Source organism: Oncorhynchus kisutch, unplaced genomic scaffold, assembly GCF_002021735.2.
Source record: "Oncorhynchus kisutch isolate 150728-3 unplaced genomic scaffold, Okis_V2 Okis07a-Okis12b_hom, whole genome shotgun sequence".
Lineage (NCBI taxonomy): Eukaryota > Metazoa > Chordata > Actinopteri > Salmoniformes > Salmonidae > Oncorhynchus > Oncorhynchus kisutch.
Genome location: NW_022261984.1, coordinates 6344758 through 6365756, shown reverse-complemented (window position 1 = coordinate 6365756; position 20999 = coordinate 6344758). Strand labels below are relative to the sequence as shown.

General features: G+C 43.4%; 1 protein-coding gene across 1 annotated transcript in view; it reads right to left on the bottom strand.

Annotated features, from left to right (window-relative positions):
• Nucleotides 1–20999, bottom strand: part of LOC116360069 (neuronal acetylcholine receptor subunit alpha-7) — a 60268-nt gene that overhangs the window by 8369 nt on the left and 30900 nt on the right. Inside the window, exons 3-5 of the mRNA XM_031814580.1 lie at nucleotides 16042–16086; nucleotides 10983–11092; nucleotides 3310–3389 (exon numbers count right to left, since the gene is read on the bottom strand). Of these exons, the coding sequence (XP_031670440.1) occupies nucleotides 3310–3389; nucleotides 10983–11092; nucleotides 16042–16086 (235 nt within the window). The remainder of the gene's footprint in view (nucleotides 1–3309; nucleotides 3390–10982; nucleotides 11093–16041; nucleotides 16087–20999) is intronic.

Below are 20999 nucleotides of genomic sequence, written 5' to 3'. Positions count from 1 at the left end.
GAGAGAGAGAGAGATACTGTATCTTAGACAGAGGGCTCAGTACTGAGCGTGACAGACAGTGTGTATATTATTGATCCGGTCCTCCTTCAGAAAGGGTTTCATCAGAGGTGGCTCAGCGTGTGGTGGGACTGGCTTCAGAAACACTACCATCAAATTGAGATACATCACAAATACATCACCCCCCCGTATCCCCACTCACCCCCAGCATCCCTCCTCACTCCCCAGCATCCCTCCTCACCCCCCAGCATCCCTCCTCATCCCCAGCATCCCTCCTCACCCCCCAGCATCCCTCCTCACCCCAGCATCCCTCCTCAAGCCCACACATCCCTCCTCACTCCCAGCATCCCTCCTCTTCCCCAGCATCCCTCCTCACCCCCAGCATCCCTCCTCAAGCCCAACATCCCTCCTCACCTCCCAGCATCCCTCCTCACCCCCCAGCATCCCCTCCTCAAGCCCAACATCCCTCCTCACCCCCAGCATCCCTCCTCACCCCCAGCATCCCTCCTCACTCCCAGCATCCCTCTCAAGGCCCAACATCCCTCCTCACCTCCCAGGCATCCCTCCTCACCCCATCAATCCCTACGTCACCCCCCAGCATCCCTCCCTCACCCCAACAGCATCCACTCCTCACCCCCCCCAGCATCCCTTTCCTCAACACCCCAGCATCCCTCCTCAACCCCCCAGCATCCCTCTCACCCCCAGCCGATCCCTCCTCACCCCCCAGCATCCCTCCTCACTCCCAGCATCCCTCCTCAAGCCCAACATCCCTCCTCACCCCCCAGCATCCCTACCTCAACCCCCCGCATCCCTCCTCACCCCCAGCATCCCTCCTCACCCCCCAGCCACTCCATCAATGCCACACCCCCAGCATCCCTCCTCACCCCCAGCATACCCTCCTCACCCCATCCCTACTCCACAAGATATTATATTAAAACATTTTGGAGGAAAGAGTTCATTCGATCAGATAAAAGTAGCTCCTGACCTTCCCTGGTAAATGTTGCTTTCTCCAGATCAGATCCCAGCATCAGTGTCTAGAGGGTCGGATTGAGAGATTGTTTCCCATTATGAGAGCCAATGACTAATAAATGAAAGTGCTCATCTCCCCAAAAAAAGAAGATGATAATTCTCCTGATTCATGCAGACGTCCATTAGTCTGTTTTGAAATGACGAATGGTTACGTGCACTGATGTCACAAGAACAGGAAGTGGATTGGAAACAACGTACACTATTGGCTGACGCGCAACCAGGCCCTTGCACTAAATGCAGGCCCCAAAAAAATGACTGTAACCAAACCCAAAAGAAGACATCACGATTTACATAATTTAATGTTGATCTATTGCTGCATGTCCCTGTCATAATCGGATATGATAATTGTTCCATTTGTTCAGACGAGAGGAAGCTGCAGGCTTGGTTGTTTGGCAATGTTGGGATGAATCCTATCTCCCAAATGGCACCATATCCCCTAAATAGTGCACTACTTAGACCTATGGGTCCTGGTGAAAAGTAGTGCGCTGAACAGGAAATAGAGGGTCATTTAGAACACCACCCTGATAATCACCATTGTCCAAGAACAAAGGTTTCTAAATTAGCAGCGTTGTCGAGGCCAGCTGAATACAATGAACTAACGCTGGTTTGGAAGTTATAAATATGATTTGGTTTGTTTTAATGTTCTTGTACTTGAAACCATCCATCCACACTGTCGTAGGCTTGTACCTTGTACAGTGTTTCTCTGTTTTAAATCAACATTTTACTAATTTAATGAATTGATTAATAATGTTTATTAACTACATAATCCAACTAGCGCACGTTGGTTATGACTATGAATAATAACTCACACAACATCATATTAAACAAGATATAAACCTCGTTTAATATGATTCATATATCTCATTTAATATGATTCATATACCTCGTTCTAATATGATTCATATATCTCATTAATATGATTCATTATACCTCGTTAATATGATTATATATCTCATTTAATATGATTCATATACCTCGTTTAATATGATTCATATACCCGTTTAATATGATTCATATACCTCGTTAATATGATTCATAACCTCGTTTAATATGATTCATATACCTCGATCTCTGCTTCATTATATCTCGTTTATAGATTCATCTATCTCATTTAATATGCTTCATACCAGCCAATACGCTCCGAGTTCGGAGCGGCTTTTACGTCAACTGTTAATGACGCTCGTTTAAAATGTTGCTCCTGGGTCGGAGTGAGGCATGTGAGACAAACAGTCGGTGTTTTAAGTACATGGTTCCCCCCGTTGTGTTCTGGGCTTTTATTGGTTCAAATAGAAAAAGGCCGCAGACTTCTGTTTAGTTTCTTCTCCTTCAGAGTCATAACCCTGATCCATTGGAATGAGTTACTTTTTGTCGTCACATACAAACTATTCTGGAGTAATACTGAAGATACGGCAATACGGCATGGTGAATGGAACGTTTTCTAAAGCCGTGACAACAAGCACCTCTTAATGACTTCCTGGCTACCCATTAAAGCCGTGACAACAGCGCTCTTAATGATCCTGGCTACATTAAAAAGGTTTTGGTGATGACACATCTACATCTTCATGGTGTAACACGGGATCCCGTACTGGAGGAGGGGGGGGGGGGTGGGTAATGTGTAACACGGGGACGTACTGGAGGGGGGGGGGGGGGGTTAATGGATGTAACAAGGGACGCTACCTGGACGGGGGGGGGGGGGGTAATGGTTGTAAAAACGGGACGTTACACTTGGAGGTGGGGGGGGGTTAATTGGTTGTAAACTGGTACGTACCTGGAGGGGGGGGGGGGGGGTGGGGTTTACTGGTGTAAACACAGGGGACGTACCGGAGGGGGGGGGGGGGGGGGTGGTTATGGTTGTGAGGTAATGTTGTAACACCAGGGGACGTACCTGGACGGGGGGGGGGGTTAATGGTGTCTTGAACACAGGGACGTTACCTGGAGTGGGGGGGGTTAATAGTGAACACAGGGACGTTACCTGGAGGGGGGGGGTGGGTAATGGTGTAACACAGGTACGTACCTGGGGGGGGGGGGGGGGTTGTGGTAATGGTGTAACACAGGCGTACTGGAGGGGGGTTTGGTCATGGTGTTTTGTAACACAGGGACGTACCTGGAGGGGGGGGGTAATGGTGTAACACAGGGACGTACCAGGAGGGGGGGGGGGGTAATGGTGTAACACAGGGACGTACCTGGAGGGGGGGGGGGGGGGGGGGGGGGGGGGGGGGGTAATGGTGTAACACAGGGACGTACCTGGAGGGGGGGGGGTAATGGTGTAACACAGGGACGTACCTGGAGGGGAGGGGGGGTAATGGTGTAACACAGGGATGTACCTGGAGGGGGGTTGGTAATGGTGTAACACAGGGACGTACCTGGAGGGGAGGGGGGGGTAATGGTGTAACACAGGGACGTACCTGGAGGGGGGGGGGGGGGGGGGGTAATGGTGTAACACAGGGGCATACCTGGAGGGGGGGGGGTAATGGTGTAACACAGGGACGTACCTGGAGGGGGGGGGGGGGGGGTAATGGTGTAACACAGGGACGTACCTGGAGGGGGGGGGTAATGGTGTAACACAGGGACGTACCAGGAGGGGGGGGGGGGGTGTAATGGTGTAACACAGGGATCGTACCAGGAGGGGGGGGGGTAATGGTGTAACACAGGGACGTACCTGGAGGGGGGGGGTAATGGTGTAACACAGGGACGTACCAGGACGTTACACAACTCAAAAAGGAAGTAAGCTCGAGTTATAGATCATGTTTATTATTTTATACATGAGTATATGTGTGTCAGACGTCATACCACCAATCCCTTAAGGAAAGCATTGTACTGGGTTTCAGACAGACAAATACATGTACAGAATACAAACACCTTATTCCTTCGATATCACAGCTTCCTCCTTCAGGTAGAAGCTCCTGTCCAAATCTATACACTGCTTATAGAAATGTCCTCTCAAAACACTGTGTAGACAATGTTGTGTGTGTGTATGTGTGTATGTGTGTATGTGTGTATGTGTGTATGTGTGTGTGTGTGTGTGTGTATGTGTGTATGTGTGTATGTGTGTATGTGTGTATGTGTGTGTGTGTGTGTGTGGTGTGTGTGTGTGTGTGTGTGTGTGTGTGTGTGTGTGTGTGTGTGTGTGTGTGTGTGTGTGTATGTGTGTGTGTGTGTCCTGTTTCATCCTGTGAAAACACTATAGACAGAAACACAATAACTGGTTTTCAGGATCTATGTCTCAGAAAATTCTCAGGAGGGAAAGGAACATCTTCTCAGAATGATGTCTTGTGTCACGACAGAGAGTTCGATAGGTTCATATGACAGGTACACTAAAGCCACCATGGTATTGGATATGAAGACAGTGGGCTTATAGCTCTACAATACCCAGTCAAGTCACAACGGTAGGTTGAAATATCTTACCTACATCTCACAGGGACGTTTTATTTATGTCTCACCTTCTCACTCTGGTGTATGTGAGGAAAGGACCAGGTAGAACGATTACAGGGACGTTTTATTTCACCTTCTCATTCTGGTGTATGTGAGGAAAGGACCAGGTAGAACGATTACAGGGACGTTTTATTTCACCTTCTCACTCTGGTGGTATGTGAGGAAAGGACCAGGTAGACGATTACAGGGACGTTTTATTTCACCTTCTCACTCTGGTGTATGTGAGGAAAGGACCAGGTAGAACGATTACAGGGACGTTTTATTTCACCTTCTCACTCTGGTGTATGTGAGGAAAGGACCAGGTAGAACGATTACAGGGACGTTTTATTTCACCTTCTCACTCTGGTGTATGTGAGGAAAGGACCAGGTAGACGATTACAGGGACGTTTTATTTCACCTTCTCACTCTGGTGTATGTGAGGAAAGGACCAGGTAGACGATTACAGGGACGTTTTATTTCACCTTCTCACTCTGGTGTATGTGAGGAAAGGACCAGGTAGACGATTACAGGGACGTTTTATTTCACCTTCTCACTCTGGTGTATGTGAGGAAAGGACCAGGTAGACGATTACAGGGACGTTTTATTTCACCTTCTCACTCTGGTGTATGTGAGGAAACGACCAGGTAGACGATTACAGGGACAGATACAGATCATCTGCAGGAACTGACCTTTCCTACATATCTAACTTCCTGTTCCTCTTCCTGTTTTGGTTCATTCCTTCTTTCCTTCCTTTCTTTGTTCCTTTGTTCCTTCTTTCCTTTTCCCCCATCTGTAACTCTTCAGCTCCCTCCATCTATTCTTTGTCCAGGACTATAATGTTAGCGATCGCTGATCCTGACCATCACCTGCTTAATGTTCCGTATCATCCTATTAGACACACACACACACGCACACACACACGCTCACACACTTGCACACACGCTCACACACACAAATACGCACGCTCACATACACAAATACGCACGCTCACATACACACGCTCACATACACATGCTCAAACACACACACGTACACACACACACACACACACACAAACCACCTCATAAAGAACACCTCCATCATCTTAAACAACGTAGCACAGACAGCATATGACATCAATCAACTTCAACACCATGTTATCTTGTTGTCTGTAATCCATTACAAGGAGTGAGTGAGTGAGTGAGTGAGTGATAGAGTGAGTGATAGAGTGAGTGATAGAGTGAGTGATAGAGTGAGTGAATGAGTGAGTGGGTTATCAATGCATTGCCATCAGCATCTTCTCTCTTGTAATAATGACTCTTTCATCCACTGACACTTAAAATTACCACCAGCAATTACGCTCCGGGTTCGGAGCGGCTTTTAACGTCAACTGTAATGACGCTGTTAAAATGTGCTCCTGGGTCGGAGTGAGGCATGTGAGACAAACAGTCGGTGTTTTAAGTACTTGGTTCCCCCCGTTGTGTTCTGGGCTTTATTGGTTCAAATAGAAAAGGCAGACATTCTGTTTAGTTTCTTCTCCTTCAGAGTCATAAACCTGATCCATTGGAATGAGTTACTTTTTGTCCGTCACATACAAACTATTCTGGAGTAATACTGAGATATGGCAATACGGCATGGTTGGAACGTTTCTAAAGCCGTGACAACAACACTCTTAATGACTTCCTGGCTACATAAAGCCGTGACAACAACACTCTTAATGACTTCCTGGCTACATAAAGCCGTGACAACAACACTCTTAATAACTTCCTGGCTACATAAAGCCGTGACAACAACACTCTTAATGACTTCCTGGCTACATAAAGCCGTGACAACAACACTCTTAATGACTTCCTGGCTACATAAAGCCGTGACAACAACACTCTTAATGACTTCCTGGCTACATAAAGCCGTGACAACAACACTCTTAATAACTTCCTGGCTACATAAAGCCGTGACAACAACACTCTTAATAACTTCATGGCTACATAAAGCCGTGACAACAGCACTCTTAATAACTTCCTGGCTACATAAAACGGTGACGCATGTCATTTCAAAGCAAGTGTGGCCCATCTGAAAATGTGTATTAATTGTGAGTCAGGCCTTCTCTTCTCTTAAATGTAATTAGAATTTTTGTCTGCAGCTCGTCCCATACTGGTTGGAACTCCATCTTCTCCCCTCCATATTCTGTCTATTTCCCTGGATAAATAAGGCTACAGAAATCTGTTTTCTCAAAGCAAGTTTAGCCTTAATCTGGAAGCCTGTTCCGGAGGTCCTGAGGCAATGAGGTTCAGCTCTCAGGGATGCAAACACTAGTGGACAGTTTTCACAAGCTGTCCTGCTGAATCAGGGCCGAGAGCTTCATGTTCCTCAGTGTCCAAATCCCTAAGGACTTAAAATAGTGTGACAGCACCTCTTCCCCCTCAGGAGATTGAAAAGGTTTGGCATGGGCTCTCAGATCCTCTAAAAGTTCTACAGCTGTTCCACTGAGAGCATCTTGACTGGCTGCATCACTGCTTGGTATGGTAATAACACCGCCTTCAATCACATGGTGCTACAGAGGCTGGTGCAGACAGCCCATCACTGCTTGGTCTGGTAATAACACCGCCTTCAATCACATGGTGCTACAGAGGCTGGTGCAGACAGCCCATCACTGCTTGGTCTGGTAATAACACCGCCTTCAATCACATGGTGCTACAGAGGCTGGTGCAGACAGCCCATCACTGCTTGGTCTGGTAATAGCACCGCCTTCAATCACATGGTGCTACAGAGGCTGGTGCAGACAGCCCATCACTGCTTGGTATGGTAATAACACCGCCTTCAATCACATGGTGCTACAGAGGCTGGTGCAGACAGCCCATCACTGCTTGGTATGGTAATAACACCGCCTTCAATCGCATGGTGCTACAGAGGCTGGTGCAGACAGCCCATCACTGCTTGGTATGGTAATAACACCGCCTTCAATCGCATGGTGCTACAGAGGCTGGTGCAGACAGCCCATCACTGCATGGTATGGTAATAACACCGCCTTCAATCGCATGGTGCTACAGAGGCTGGTGCAGACAGCCCATCACTGCTTGGTATGGTAATAACACCGCCTTCAATCACATGGTGCTACAGAGGCTGGTGCAGTTCCAGGGTCAGTAGTTATATACAGGCTCAGTTCCAGGGTCAGTAGTTATATACAGGGTCAGTTCCAGGGTCAGTAGTTATATACAGGGTCAGATCCAGGGTCAGTAGTTATATACAGGGTCAGATCCAGGGTCAGTTCCAGGGTCAGTAGTTATATACAGGGTCAGTTCCAGGGTCAGTAGTTATATACAGGGTCAGATCAAGGGTCAGTAGTTATATACAGGGTCAGATCCAGGGTCAGTAGTTATATACAGGGTCAGATCCAGGGTCAGTAGTTATATACAGTTCCAGCCTCTGGTATATAACTACTGACCCTGGATCTGACCCTGTATATAGCTACTGACCCTGGAACTGACCCTGTATATAGCTACTGACCCTGGAACTGACCCTGTATATAACTACTGACCCTTGATCTGACCCTGTATATAACTACTGACCCTGGAACTGACCCTGTATATAACTACTGACCCTGGAACTGACCCTGGATCTGACCCTGTATATAACTACTGACCCTGGATCTGACCCTGTATATAACTACTGACCCTGGAACTGACCCTGTATATAACTACTGACCCTGGAACTGAGCCTGTATATAACTACTGACCCTGGAACTGACCCCTGTATATAAACTACTGACCCTGGAACTGAGCCTGTTATAACTACTGACCCTGGAACTGACCCTGGATCTGACCCTGTATATACCTACTGACCCTGGATCTGACCCTGTATATAACTACTGACCCTGGAAACTGACCCTTGATATAACTACTGACCCTGGAACTGAGCCTGTATATAACTACTGACCCTGGAACTGACCCTGTATATAACTACTGACCCTGGAACTGAGCCTGTATATAACTACTGACCCTGGAACTGAGCCTGTATATAACTACTGACCCTGGAACTGAGCCTGTATATAACTACTGGACCCTGGAACTGAGCCTGTATATAACTACTGACCCTGAAACTGAGCCTGTATATAACTACTGACCCTGAACTGACCCTGGAACTGAGCCTGTATATAACTACTGACCCTGGAACTGAGCCTGTATATAACTACTGACCCTGGAACTGACGTATATAACTACTGACCCTGGAACTGACCTGGAAACTGACCCTGTATATAACTACTGACCCTGGATCTGACCCTGTATATAACTACTGACCCTGGATCTGATCCTGTATATACCGTAACTACTGACCCTGTATATAACTACTGACCCTGGAACTGAGCCTGTATATAACTACTGACCCTGGATCTGATCCTGTATATAACTACTGACCCTGGAACTGACCCTGTATATAGCTACTGACCCTGGAACTGACCCTGTATATAACTACTGATCCTGGATCTGATTCTGTATATAGTATAAGTATTTACTATATTATGTTCTTCTTGTGTGTTTTTGTTCTACATTGTTATTGATGTCTACATTGTTATGATGTCTACATTGTATGATGTCTACATTGTTATTGATGTTCTACATTGTTATTGATGTCTACATTGTTATTGATGTCTACATTGTTATGATGTCTACATTGTTATTGATGTCTACATTGTTATTGATGTCTACATTGTTATTGATGTCTACATTGTTATTGATGTCTACATTGTTATTGATGTCTACATTGTTATTGATGTCTACATTGTTATTGATGTCTACATTGTTATTGATGTCTACATTGTTATTGATGTCTACATTGTTATTGATGTCTACATTGTTATTGATGTCTACATTGTTATTGATGTCTACATTGTTATTGATGTCTACATTGTTATTGATGTCTACATTGTTATTGATGTCTACATTGTTATTGATGTCTACATTGTTATTGATGTCTACATTGTTATTGATGTCTACATTGCTATTGATGTCTACATTGCTATTGATGTCTACATTGTTATTGTTTACTACATTGTTGGGGTTAGAGCTGCAAGAAAGGCATTTCACTGTACTTGTGCATGTGACATTAAACCTTGACACTGTCAGCTACCTCAGAGGTCTCAGGTTCCCTGGCTGGCTCCTTCAACCCAACCCAGTCTGACAGCTCAACGGAAGAGGGCACGAAAACACGCGCACATCCTGTCCCCTTGACACGCACACATCCTGTCCCCTAGACACATCTCAAACAGACTGTGGGTATTGTTGTCTCCTTCTACCCTGTCACAGTCGGTAATCGCCAGGTGACATGTTCCTAGACGTCAGTATGATTCCCGTACCGGCGTCAGACAGCCAGCAACCTCAGTAGACTAGCCGATGTTTCAGCACTAAAACGCTGTTGTTTGAAATGTACCATATCACCAAAATAATATTTGGGGGTCTATCCATTATGCTATATCAGTATTGTATGAAATCTACCATACCAACAACATCCATGTCTATCTACTAACTGTATCAGTTAATAACTAGGTCCGGCACCATTGAGAGCAGGCGGGGGCAGAGTTACGATTCAGGGTTCATTGAAAAAACAAAATGGCTGACGTCACCATCTGTAAGACGCTGTGGGAGTGGTTCTGCTAGAGCATTCCCTGAATCAGTGGGCTGTACAGAACCATATGACCTCTCCATTTATCTCCATGGACTGGATCCTGCTACGGACAACACAGGGGCGTACGGGGACAGGAGAGATGGAGGCTACAAGCCAGGTTAGGTGTTTGCAGAGACTATAGTTTGGTGACTACGTAAGAAAAAAGAACAAAAGACAAGTAAAATCAATCGAAGGATACAAATATCAATTTATGAGTAGATGCACTGTTTCAGCTGGGGGGGGTCAGATTTTTTTGTCTCCTATTCTGTTTTGAAAACAATATTATGTCAACTTCAGTGGAAGTGGAATCCCTTGGTAATTCTATCCCATGTACAGTGGACAATCCACAAACACTGATTTCGTCATCCAGCTCTTTCCTACATATTACCCATCATGGCAATGGGCCACAGATGCAAAGCCTCATGGGTATTGTGGTTTATTTATGTCCTGCAGGCAATCAATTCGTAGTCATTTCATTAGTCCAGGCTCTGACCAAGGGTGAAATCAAACCACAGGGGAGTTGTCTGTCTACAAATGGGTTACTTAGTGGACTAATGTGTATCAATTGAACTCCCCTAGGAGAAAATTAAAACACCACTAGCCTGCTACTGCAACGTAGCAGGCGTGGGAAAGACACCTGAGCGGAGGCCCCACTTCCCTTTTTGGAAGTTAGGTTGAAAATACTGTATCCCTGAAATCCAGAAACATCTGCTTACTTCTACTCCAGACATTGTGTTCAGTTTTTTTTGTCAACTTCAGCTCCTTCTCCTGACATACATAGGCCACTGGCCAAATCTTGCCAGACCCATTTTACCCCATACTAGAACACAGTAGATTACAGTAACATAAGTCATTCATACATCATAGCTCTATGCTTATTGGTTGAGACCGTGGTAGTGAGGGCCTACCTGTTGTAGAGGAGGATATCAGGAACCCAGATCTGATTGGAGGGGAAACGAAGGTTCTGAACACCTGGGAAGTTCTCTGGGTTCCAGGAGAGGTAAGTATCTGTCCAGTGCTAGAAGGGAGAGGAGAGGAGAGGAGAGGAGAGGAGAGGAGAGGAGAGGAGAGGAGAGGAGAGGAGAGGAGAGGAGAGGAGAGGAGAGGAGAGGAGAGGAGAGGAGAGGAGAGGAGAGGAGAAAGAATGGAGAAGAGAAGGAGATGAGAGATCAGAGTTTTTACATGTTTTTACAATTCCCAAATACACTGATCCATTCACAGGCCTTCTGTACTGTATGTAAAACACATTAGGGCACATGACAGTGCTGTAATTAGCTTCAAACACTTTCAATCAAACACGAATAATCAAATAGAACAGCCATAAGTGGTCCCTATGTCTGTGCCCTTGGCCAGCAGTGGCAGGAGGTTGGGTCATGTTTTGGGCTGTGACTCAACCTTCTAATACATCTATTAGGCCACGAGAGTCACGCAAACTCCACCGTATAGAAGCACATAAAAGTACTTTGGAAAGAGACGTTGTGCATTTCACATCCTTTACTTACATGACTGAACTGAATGATGTGTAACGCGCTGTGAGACTGTCTGTGTGTCCTCAGATGTGTTTTGCCATAGGTGTGTTCCCTAACGCACAGAGGGAGTCCATCTGATGGGGCTACTGAAACTCAGTGCCAGTACATTGGATACACACACACAAATGTGGACATTGGTGTGTGCTTGCCTGCGTGCACGCACACTTATGTTGTGTGTGTGTGTGTGTGTGTGTGTGTGTGTGTGTGTGTGTGTGTGTGTGTGTGTGTGTGTGTGTGTGTGTGTGTGTGTGTGTGTGTGTGTGTGTGTGTGTGTGTGTGTGCGAGTGTGTTTGTGTGTGTGTGCGAGTGTGTGTGCGAGTGTGTGTGTGTTTATACAAGTATGTGTACACTTCATGGCATGCCAACATCATGTCACCTCCTCTAGACTTCCCTGACAAACAGTGTTATTTATGTAGCTAATCTCTCCACTAGTCGTCTTCTCTGAACAAACATGGCTTTTATAGTCCTAGAGAGGCCTGTCCTTGACTCTCTCTGCCTTTCATGTTCAAGCTTTGTAGTGGTGGTGAAATAGATCAAAGAGAACATCAGGCTACATCAGGACATCTCTAAACACAGTTTATATCAAGAGAAGACAAGGCTACATCAGGACATCTCTAAACACAGTTTATATCAAGAGAAGACAAGGCTACATCAGGACATCTCTAAACACAGTTTATACCAAGAGAAGACAAGGCTACATCAGGACATCTCTAAACACAGTTTATACCAAGAGAAACATCAGGCTACATCAGGACATCTCTAAACACAGTTTATATCAAGAGAAGACAAGGCTACATCAGGACATCTCTAAACACAGTTTATACCAAGAGAAGACAAGGCTACATCAGGACATCTCTAAACACAGTTTATACCAAGAGAAGACAAGGCTACATCAAGACATCTCTAAACATAGTTTATATCAAGAGAACACTATGCTACATCAGGACATCTCTAAACACAGGTTGGAAAGGGAACATAGATTGGAGGAGTAATACATTTGGGAGTTTGTCCAACAGTCTAAATGTTTCTAATTTATGTCATTAAGGGCTAATTTCATTCCTGGAACTGTAACATTCCAGAATAGAACACTGAGAATATATTCTGGGATAGAATACTGTGAGAATATATTCTGGGATAGAACACTGAGAGAATATATTCTGGGATAGAACACTGAGAGAATATATTCTGGGATAGAACATTGAGAATATATTCTGAGATAGAGCACTGAGAATATATTCTGGGATAGAACACTGTGAGAATATATTCTGGGATAGAACACTGAGAATATATTCTGGGATAGAATACTGTGAGAATATATTCTGGGATAGAACACAGAGAATATATTCTGGGATAGAACACTGAGAGAATATATTCTGGGATAGAACACTGAGAGAATATATTCTGGGATAGAACACTGAGAGAATATATTCTGGGATAGAACATTGAGAATATATTCTGAGATAGAGCACTGAGAATATATTCTGGGATAGAACACTGTGAGAATATATTCTGGGATAGAACACTGAGAATATATTCTGGGATAGAACACTGAGAATATATTCTGGGATAGAACACTGTGAGAATATATTATGGGATAGAACACTGAGAATATATTCTGGGATAGAATACTGTGAGAATATATTCTGGGATAGAATACTGTGAGAATATATTCTGGGATAGAACACTGTGAGAATATATTCTGGGATAGAACACTGAGAGAATATATTCTGGGATAGAACACTGAGAGAATATATTCTGGGATAGAACACTGAGAGAATATATTCTGGGATAGAACACTGAGAGAATATATTCTGGGATAGAACACTGAGAATATATTCTGGGATAGAACACTGTGAGAATATATTCTGGGATAGAACACTGAGAATATATTCTGGGATAGAACACTGAGAATATATTCTGGGATAGAACACTGTGAGAATATATTCTGGGATAGAACACTGTTACGGATACAAGTGTTACGGATACAGTTATCCTGTGTGTGTGTGTGTATCCTGTGTGTGTGTGTTTCTTTTCTCTCCTTCTCCCCTCACAGGTGAAAATCATCACTCCCCAATCAGTCAACAATCAATCATCAATCAGAAGACACACCTCCTCCTATTTCCTACCCTATCACAGTTCCTTCCCCATGGTTTAAAAACCCCATCATTTGTTTGCTCTAGAGCTAGCGCAATCTCTCTGTAAATGCCATATATGTAGATCTCTGTGTATCACTCTCTCTTTGTCTTAAACCTCTCTTTTGTTTGAGCACCTCCATAGCACTTTGTCATCACCTGTGAGTATTGTTTTGGTTATGGTGTTTGTTTGTTGCTGGTGGGAAAAGGGGGAAACCAAGACAAGTCGCCCATGGGCATACACTACCCGTAGGTGAACTTTGTTAAATACACTAGTTAGAACTGTGCGGACCACCCACTGTATTTTTGGTTAGTTAGTTAGCTGTTGTTAAAGTAGGCTAGTCTAGCTTAGGGGTGTTTTTGTATATTTATTGTTTCTTTCCTTGGGTCCAGCTCAGCCTCTTTTCCTGCTCCCCCCCCCCATTACCGTGTGTTTATAAATAAACTTTGAGTTTGACGGTAGATTTCAGTTGTCCTGGTTATTTCGTTCACACTTTTACTTTGTCACAATTATAATTTGCATGAGTTATGTTACGGGTCTCATTACCATCCCCCCCTAGACTGTCGGGCCAAAAGGGATTCGTAACAAACACTGAGAATATATTCTGGGATAGAACACTGAGAATATATTCTGGGATAGAACACTGAGAATATATTCTGGGATAGAACACTGAGAATATATTCTGGGATAGAACACTGTGAGAATATATTCTGGGATAGAACACTGAGAATATATTCTGGGATAGAACACTGAGAATATATTCTGGGATAGAACACTGAGAATATATTCTGGGATAGAATACTGTGAGAATATATTCTGGGATAGAACACTGAGAATATATTCTGGGATAGAACACTGTGAGAATATATTCTGGGATAGAACACTGTGAGAATATATTCTGGGATAGAACACTGTGAGAATATATTCTGGGATAGAACACTGTGAGAATATATTCTGGGATAGAACACTGTGAGAATATATTCTGGGATAGAACACTGAGAATATATTCTGGGATAGAACACTGAGAATATATTCTAGGATAGAACACTGAGAATATATTCTAGGATAGAACACTGAGAATATATTCTAGGATAGAACACTGAGAATCTAGTCTAACATTGTAAATGCTGACTCGACAAAGTAAAGGTTTAAAGCAGGATGCATCATCTACTCCAGGTTGTAAAGACTTCCTAAATTACCCCATTTTTTTGTTAATGTCACTCTTGACCTGAAGCGTCTGCAAAATAAATGTGCTCCCCCGGCCCATTAGCAGAGAAGGGACTCCTGTATTAAGGCCAACACTTGCATCATTTATTGATGAAAAAAACACACTGTCAGCCAGTCAGAGTCTGTTCACCTTGAGTGAAACTGACAGGTCAGATAAGAACACAGGACAGTGGATTGTGGTCAGAGGAGGCTGCTGAGGGGAGGACGACACATAATAATGGCTGGAAAGGAGCTAATGGAATTTATGTATTTATTTGACCTTTATTTAACTAGGCAAGTCAGTTAATAACAAATTCTTATTTTCAATGACTAGGAACAATGGCGGCCTAACTGCCTGTTCAGTTAGTTCAGTGGCCTCATTTACAGGCTACCCTGAAAGGACATTGCCATGGAGACGCAGGGCGGGAGAAATGTAACCTTCTATCCAACCTCCAGCCAACGTGTCATCTGATAGATAATGTCCCCATGTTGTTACCCATCTCCCTGATGTATGACCTGATGGACTGTCTGTGGGCTCCTATGTTTCCAACAGTAATAGAAGATGTAGGAGACGTCCCAAAATGGCACCCTGTTCCCCACATAGTGCTTTACTTTCCACCAGAGCTCTACCCTATATTGGGAATAGGGTGTCATTTGGGATGCAGGTTTTAAAATTCAAAATGCTTCTTGCTGAATTCTTGCTCCAAACCTGAAGCCAAACAGCTGGGACATTTTGTCATTCAGCACTGGCTCGCTAAGTCAATCTGAGATCTAAACTCCAGCCCATTATCTGATCTGTGTTCGCGTCAGCAAGTCTCAGTGGGGGGAAAACCTATAAACCATTAGAAATTGTGAGATTTTAATTGAACATTTCATATCCCTCCCTCATTGCAAGGACTTGGTTATGGACATCTTTTGGGAAGGGAGATCATATAGCGCCCACCACAAGATACAAACACCAGCTTCAACAAGCAAATGAAACAAACTAAATGGCTATTATACTGCAAATGAGGGTCAGACACACAGAACTAGAGTCACACACACACACACACACACACACACACACACACACACACAAAGGGTAGAAATTCTGCCTTACCAGCTGCAGCCAGGCGTTGGTCATCAGAACCTGGTTCTTCTCATCCTGGAGAAGAAAAGAAGGGGAAAAAGAAAAAGGAAATGTCTTCAGAGCAGAGGAGAGGTGTTTAGAATATCTCTGTTAGAATATCTCTGATAGAATATCTCTGATAGAATAAGACTCCACTCTGGGTGAAGAGCAGAGGTGTTTCAATACATCTCTGTTAGAATAAGACTCCACTCTGGGTGAGTTCTGGAGACCTCTGTATCTAACATAGACTGTAGAGTTCTGGAGACTACCGTATCTAATACAGACTATAGAGTTCTGGAGACCACCATACCTAATACAGACTGTAGAGACTACCGTATCTAATACATACTGTAGAGTTCTGGAGACTACCGTATCCAATACAGACTGTAGAGTTCTGGAGACCACCGTATCTAATACAGACTGTCTAGTTCTGGAGACAACTGTATATAATACAGACTGTAGAGACTACCGTATCTAATACAGACTGTAGAGTTCTGGAGACTACTGTATCTAATATATACTGTGGAGACTACTGTATCTAATACAGACTGTAGAGTTCTGGAGACTATTGTATCTAATACAGACTGTTGAGTTCTGGAGACTACTGTATCTAATACAGACTGTAGAGACTACCGTATCTAATACAGACTGTAGAGTCCTGGAGACTACTGTATCTAATACAGACTGTAGAGACTACTGTATCTAATACAGACTGTAGTGACTACCATATCTAATACAGACTGTAGAGTTCTGGAGACTACCGTATCTAATACAGACTGTAGAGTTCTGGAGACTACTGTATCTAATATATACTGTGGAGACTACTGTATCTAATACAGACTGTAGAGTTCTGGAGACTATTGTATCTAATACATACTGTGGAGACTACTGTATCTAAAACAGACGGTAGAGTTCTGGAGACTACTGTATCTAATACAGACTGTAGAGTTCTGGAGACTACTGTATCTAATACAGACTGTAGAGTTCTGGAGACTACTGTATCTAATACAGACTGTAGAGTTCTGGAGACTACTGTATCTAATACAGACTGTAGAGTTCTGGAGACTCCTGTATCTAATACAGACTGTAGAGTCCTGGATACTACCGTATCTAACACAGACTGTAGAGTTCTGGAGACTACCGTATCTAATATAGACTGTAGAGACTACCGTATCTAATACAGACTGTAGAGACTACCGTATCTAATACAGACTGTAGAGACTACTGTATCTAATACAGAATGTAGAGTTCTGTAGACTACTGTATCTAATACAGACTGTAGAGACTACTGTATCTAATACAGACTGTAGAGTTCTGGAGACTACTGTATCTAATACAGACTGTAGAGTCCTGGATACTACCGTATCTAATACAGACTGTAGAGTTCTGGAGACTACCGTATCTAATATAGACTGTAGAGACTACCGTATCTAATACAGACTGTAGAGACTACTGTATCTAATACAGAATGTAGAGTTCTGTAGACTACTGTATCTAATACAGACTGTAGAGACTACTGTATCTAATACAGACTGTAGAGTTCTGGAGACTACCATATCCAATACAGACTGTAGTGACTACCATATCTAATACAGACTGTAGAGTTCTGGAGACTACTGTATCTAATACAGACTGTAGAGACTACTGTATCTAATACAGACTGTAGAGTTCTGGAGACTACTGTATCTAATATAGACTGTAGAGACTACTGTATCTAATACAGACGGTGGAGTTCTGGAGACTACTGTATCTAATATAGACTGTAGAGACTACTGTATCTAATACAGACTGTAGAGTTCTGGAGACTACTGTATCTAATACAGACTGTAGAGACTACCGTATCTAATACAGACTGTAGAGTCCTGGAGACTACTGTATCTAATACAGACTGTAGAGACTACTGTATCTAATACAGACTGTAGTGACTACCATATCTAATACAGACTGTAGAGTTCTGGAGACTACCGTATCTAATACAGACTGTAGAGTTCTGGAGACTACTGTATCTAATATATACTGTGGAGACTACTGTATCTAATACAGACTGTAGAGTTCTGGAGACTATTGTATCTAATACATACTGTGGAGACTACTGTATCTAAAACAGACGGTAGAGTTCTGGAGACTACTGTATCTAATACAGACTGTAGAGTTCTGGAGACTACTGTATCTAATACAGACTGTAGAGTTCTGGAGACTACTGTATCTAATACAGACTGTAGAGTTCTGGAGACTACTGTATCTAATACAGACTGTAGAGTTCTGGAGACTCCTGTATCTAATACAGACTGTAGAGTCCTGGATACTACCGTATCTAACACAGACTGTAGAGTTCTGGAGACTACCGTATCTAATATAGACTGTAGAGACTACCGTATCTAATACAGACTGTAGAGACTACCGTATCTAATACAGACTGTAGAGACTACTGTATCTAATACAGAATGTAGAGTTCTGTAGACTACTGTATCTAATACAGACTGTAGAGACTACTGTATCTAATACAGACTGTAGAGTTCTGGAGACTACTGTATCTAATACAGACTGTAGAGTCCTGGATACTACCGTATCTAATACAGACTGTAGAGTTCTGGAGACTACCGTATCTAATATAGACTGTAGAGACTACCGTATCTAATACAGACTGTAGAGACTACTGTATCTAATACAGAATGTAGAGTTCTGTAGACTACTGTATCTAATAGACTGTAGAGACTACTGTATCTAATACAGACTGTAGAGTTCTGGAGACTACCATATCCAATACAGACTGTAGTGACTACCATATCTAATACAGACTGTAGAGTTCTGGAGACTACTGTATCTAATACAGACTGTAGAGACTACTGTATCTAATACAGACTGTAGAGTTCTGGAGACTACTGTATCTAATATAGACTGTAGAGACTACTGTATCTAATACAGACGGTGGAGTTCTGGAGACTACTGTATCTAATATAGACTGTAGAGACTACTGTATCTAATACAGACTGTAGAGTTCTGGAGACTACTGTATCTAATACAGACTGTAGAGACTGCTGTATCTAATACAGACTGTAGAGTTCTGGAGACTACTGTATCTAATACAGACTGTAGAGTTCTGGAGACTACCATATCTAATACAGACTGTAGAGTTCTGGAGACTACTGTATCTAATACAGACTGTAGAGACTGCTGTATCTAATACAGACTGTATAGTTCTGGAGACTACTGTATCTAATACAGACTGTAGAGACTGCTGTATCTAATACAGACTGCATAGTTCTGGAGACTACTGTATCCAATACAGACTGTAGAGACTACCATATCTAATACAGACTGTAGAGACTACTGTATCTAATACAGACGGTAGAGTTCTGGAGACTACTGTATCTAATATAGACTGTAGAGACTACTGTATCTAATATAGACTGTAGAGACTACTGTATCTAATATAGACTGTAGAGTTTTGTAGACTACTGTATCTAATACAGACTGTAGAGACTACTGTATCTAATACAGACTGTAGAGACTACTGTATCTAATATAGACTGTAGAGTTCTGGAGACTACTGTATCTAATATAGACTGTAGAGACTACTGTATCTAATACAGACTGTAGAGTTCTGTAGACTACTGTATCTAATACAGACTGTAGAGACTACTGTATCTAATACAGACTGTAGAGTTCTGGAGACTACTGTATCTAATATAGACTGTAGAGACTACTGTATCTAATACAGACGGTGGAGTTCTGGCTGTGGCTCGTATAAATTCTTCCCTAAACTAACGGATGACTAAACTAAAGAAAACTAAACCGCTGAGGGGGATGTTGGCTCTGGTCTGAGTACCAAAACGCTTGCAGTTAAAATGTGTTTTCAGATGGAAATCGGCCATCTTGGCAGGGCACCGTTGTAACATTTGGTCTGTTTTTGTTCCGGAACGGCTTCCAGGAACGATGAAGGAGGGAGGAGGAGGAGAAGAAGAGAGGGGACAGTGAAGGATGGACATTGAAGTTGGATAAGACGAAAGAGAAAGAGAGAGAGACAGAGAGAGAGAGAGAGAGAGAGAAAGAGAGACAGAGAGAGAGAGAAAGAAAGAGAAAGAGAGAGAAAGAGAAAGAGAGACAGAGAGAGAGAGAAAGAGAAAGAGAGACAGAGACAGAGAGAGAGAGAGAGAGACAGAGAGACAGAGAGACAGAGAGACAGAGAGAGGAGAGAGAGAGAGAGAGAGAGAGAGAGAGAGACAGACAGTATTCACTTTGTATGTTGTCTACCTCACTTGCTTTGGCAATGTTAACACATGTTTCCCATGCCAATAAAGCCCTTGAATTGAATTGAATTGAATTGACAGAGAGAGACAGAGAGAGAGAGAGAGAGAGAGAGACAGGAAGACAGCTGATCCCCTGTTCTACAGGATGACCACAAACCAAACATCAGCCAGAGGAGAAACGTTTGGTTGTTCTCTTTCGTGTTGAGAGTGAATCTCAGCATTAGTGGGCTGAGAGGGTAGTGTTTAAAACAGTGCTACACGCTACATCAAGCTAATACAGGGTAACATGATCTAACTTGACACAGGTGGTCGTCACCAAATTACAGTAAAACATTACCATGAAAACGAGTGAAGACTCGAACAAACATTCCAGCACGTTGTAGAAAAAAACACTTTATATTTGTATATCCTTCCTGTTTGGCCCTGTCCGGGGGTGTCCTCGGATGGGGCCACAGTGTCTCCTGACCCCTCCTGTCTCAGCCTCCAGTATTTATGCTGCAGTAGTTTATGTGTCGGGGGGGCTGGGGTCAGTTTGTTATATCTGGAGTACTTCTCCTGTCCTATTCGGTGTCCTGTGTGAATCTAAGTGTGCGTTCTCTAATTCTCTCCTTCTCTCTTTCTTTCTCTCTCTCGGAGGACCTGAGCCCTAGGACCATGCCCCAGGACTACCTGACATGATGACTCCTTGCTGTCCCCAGT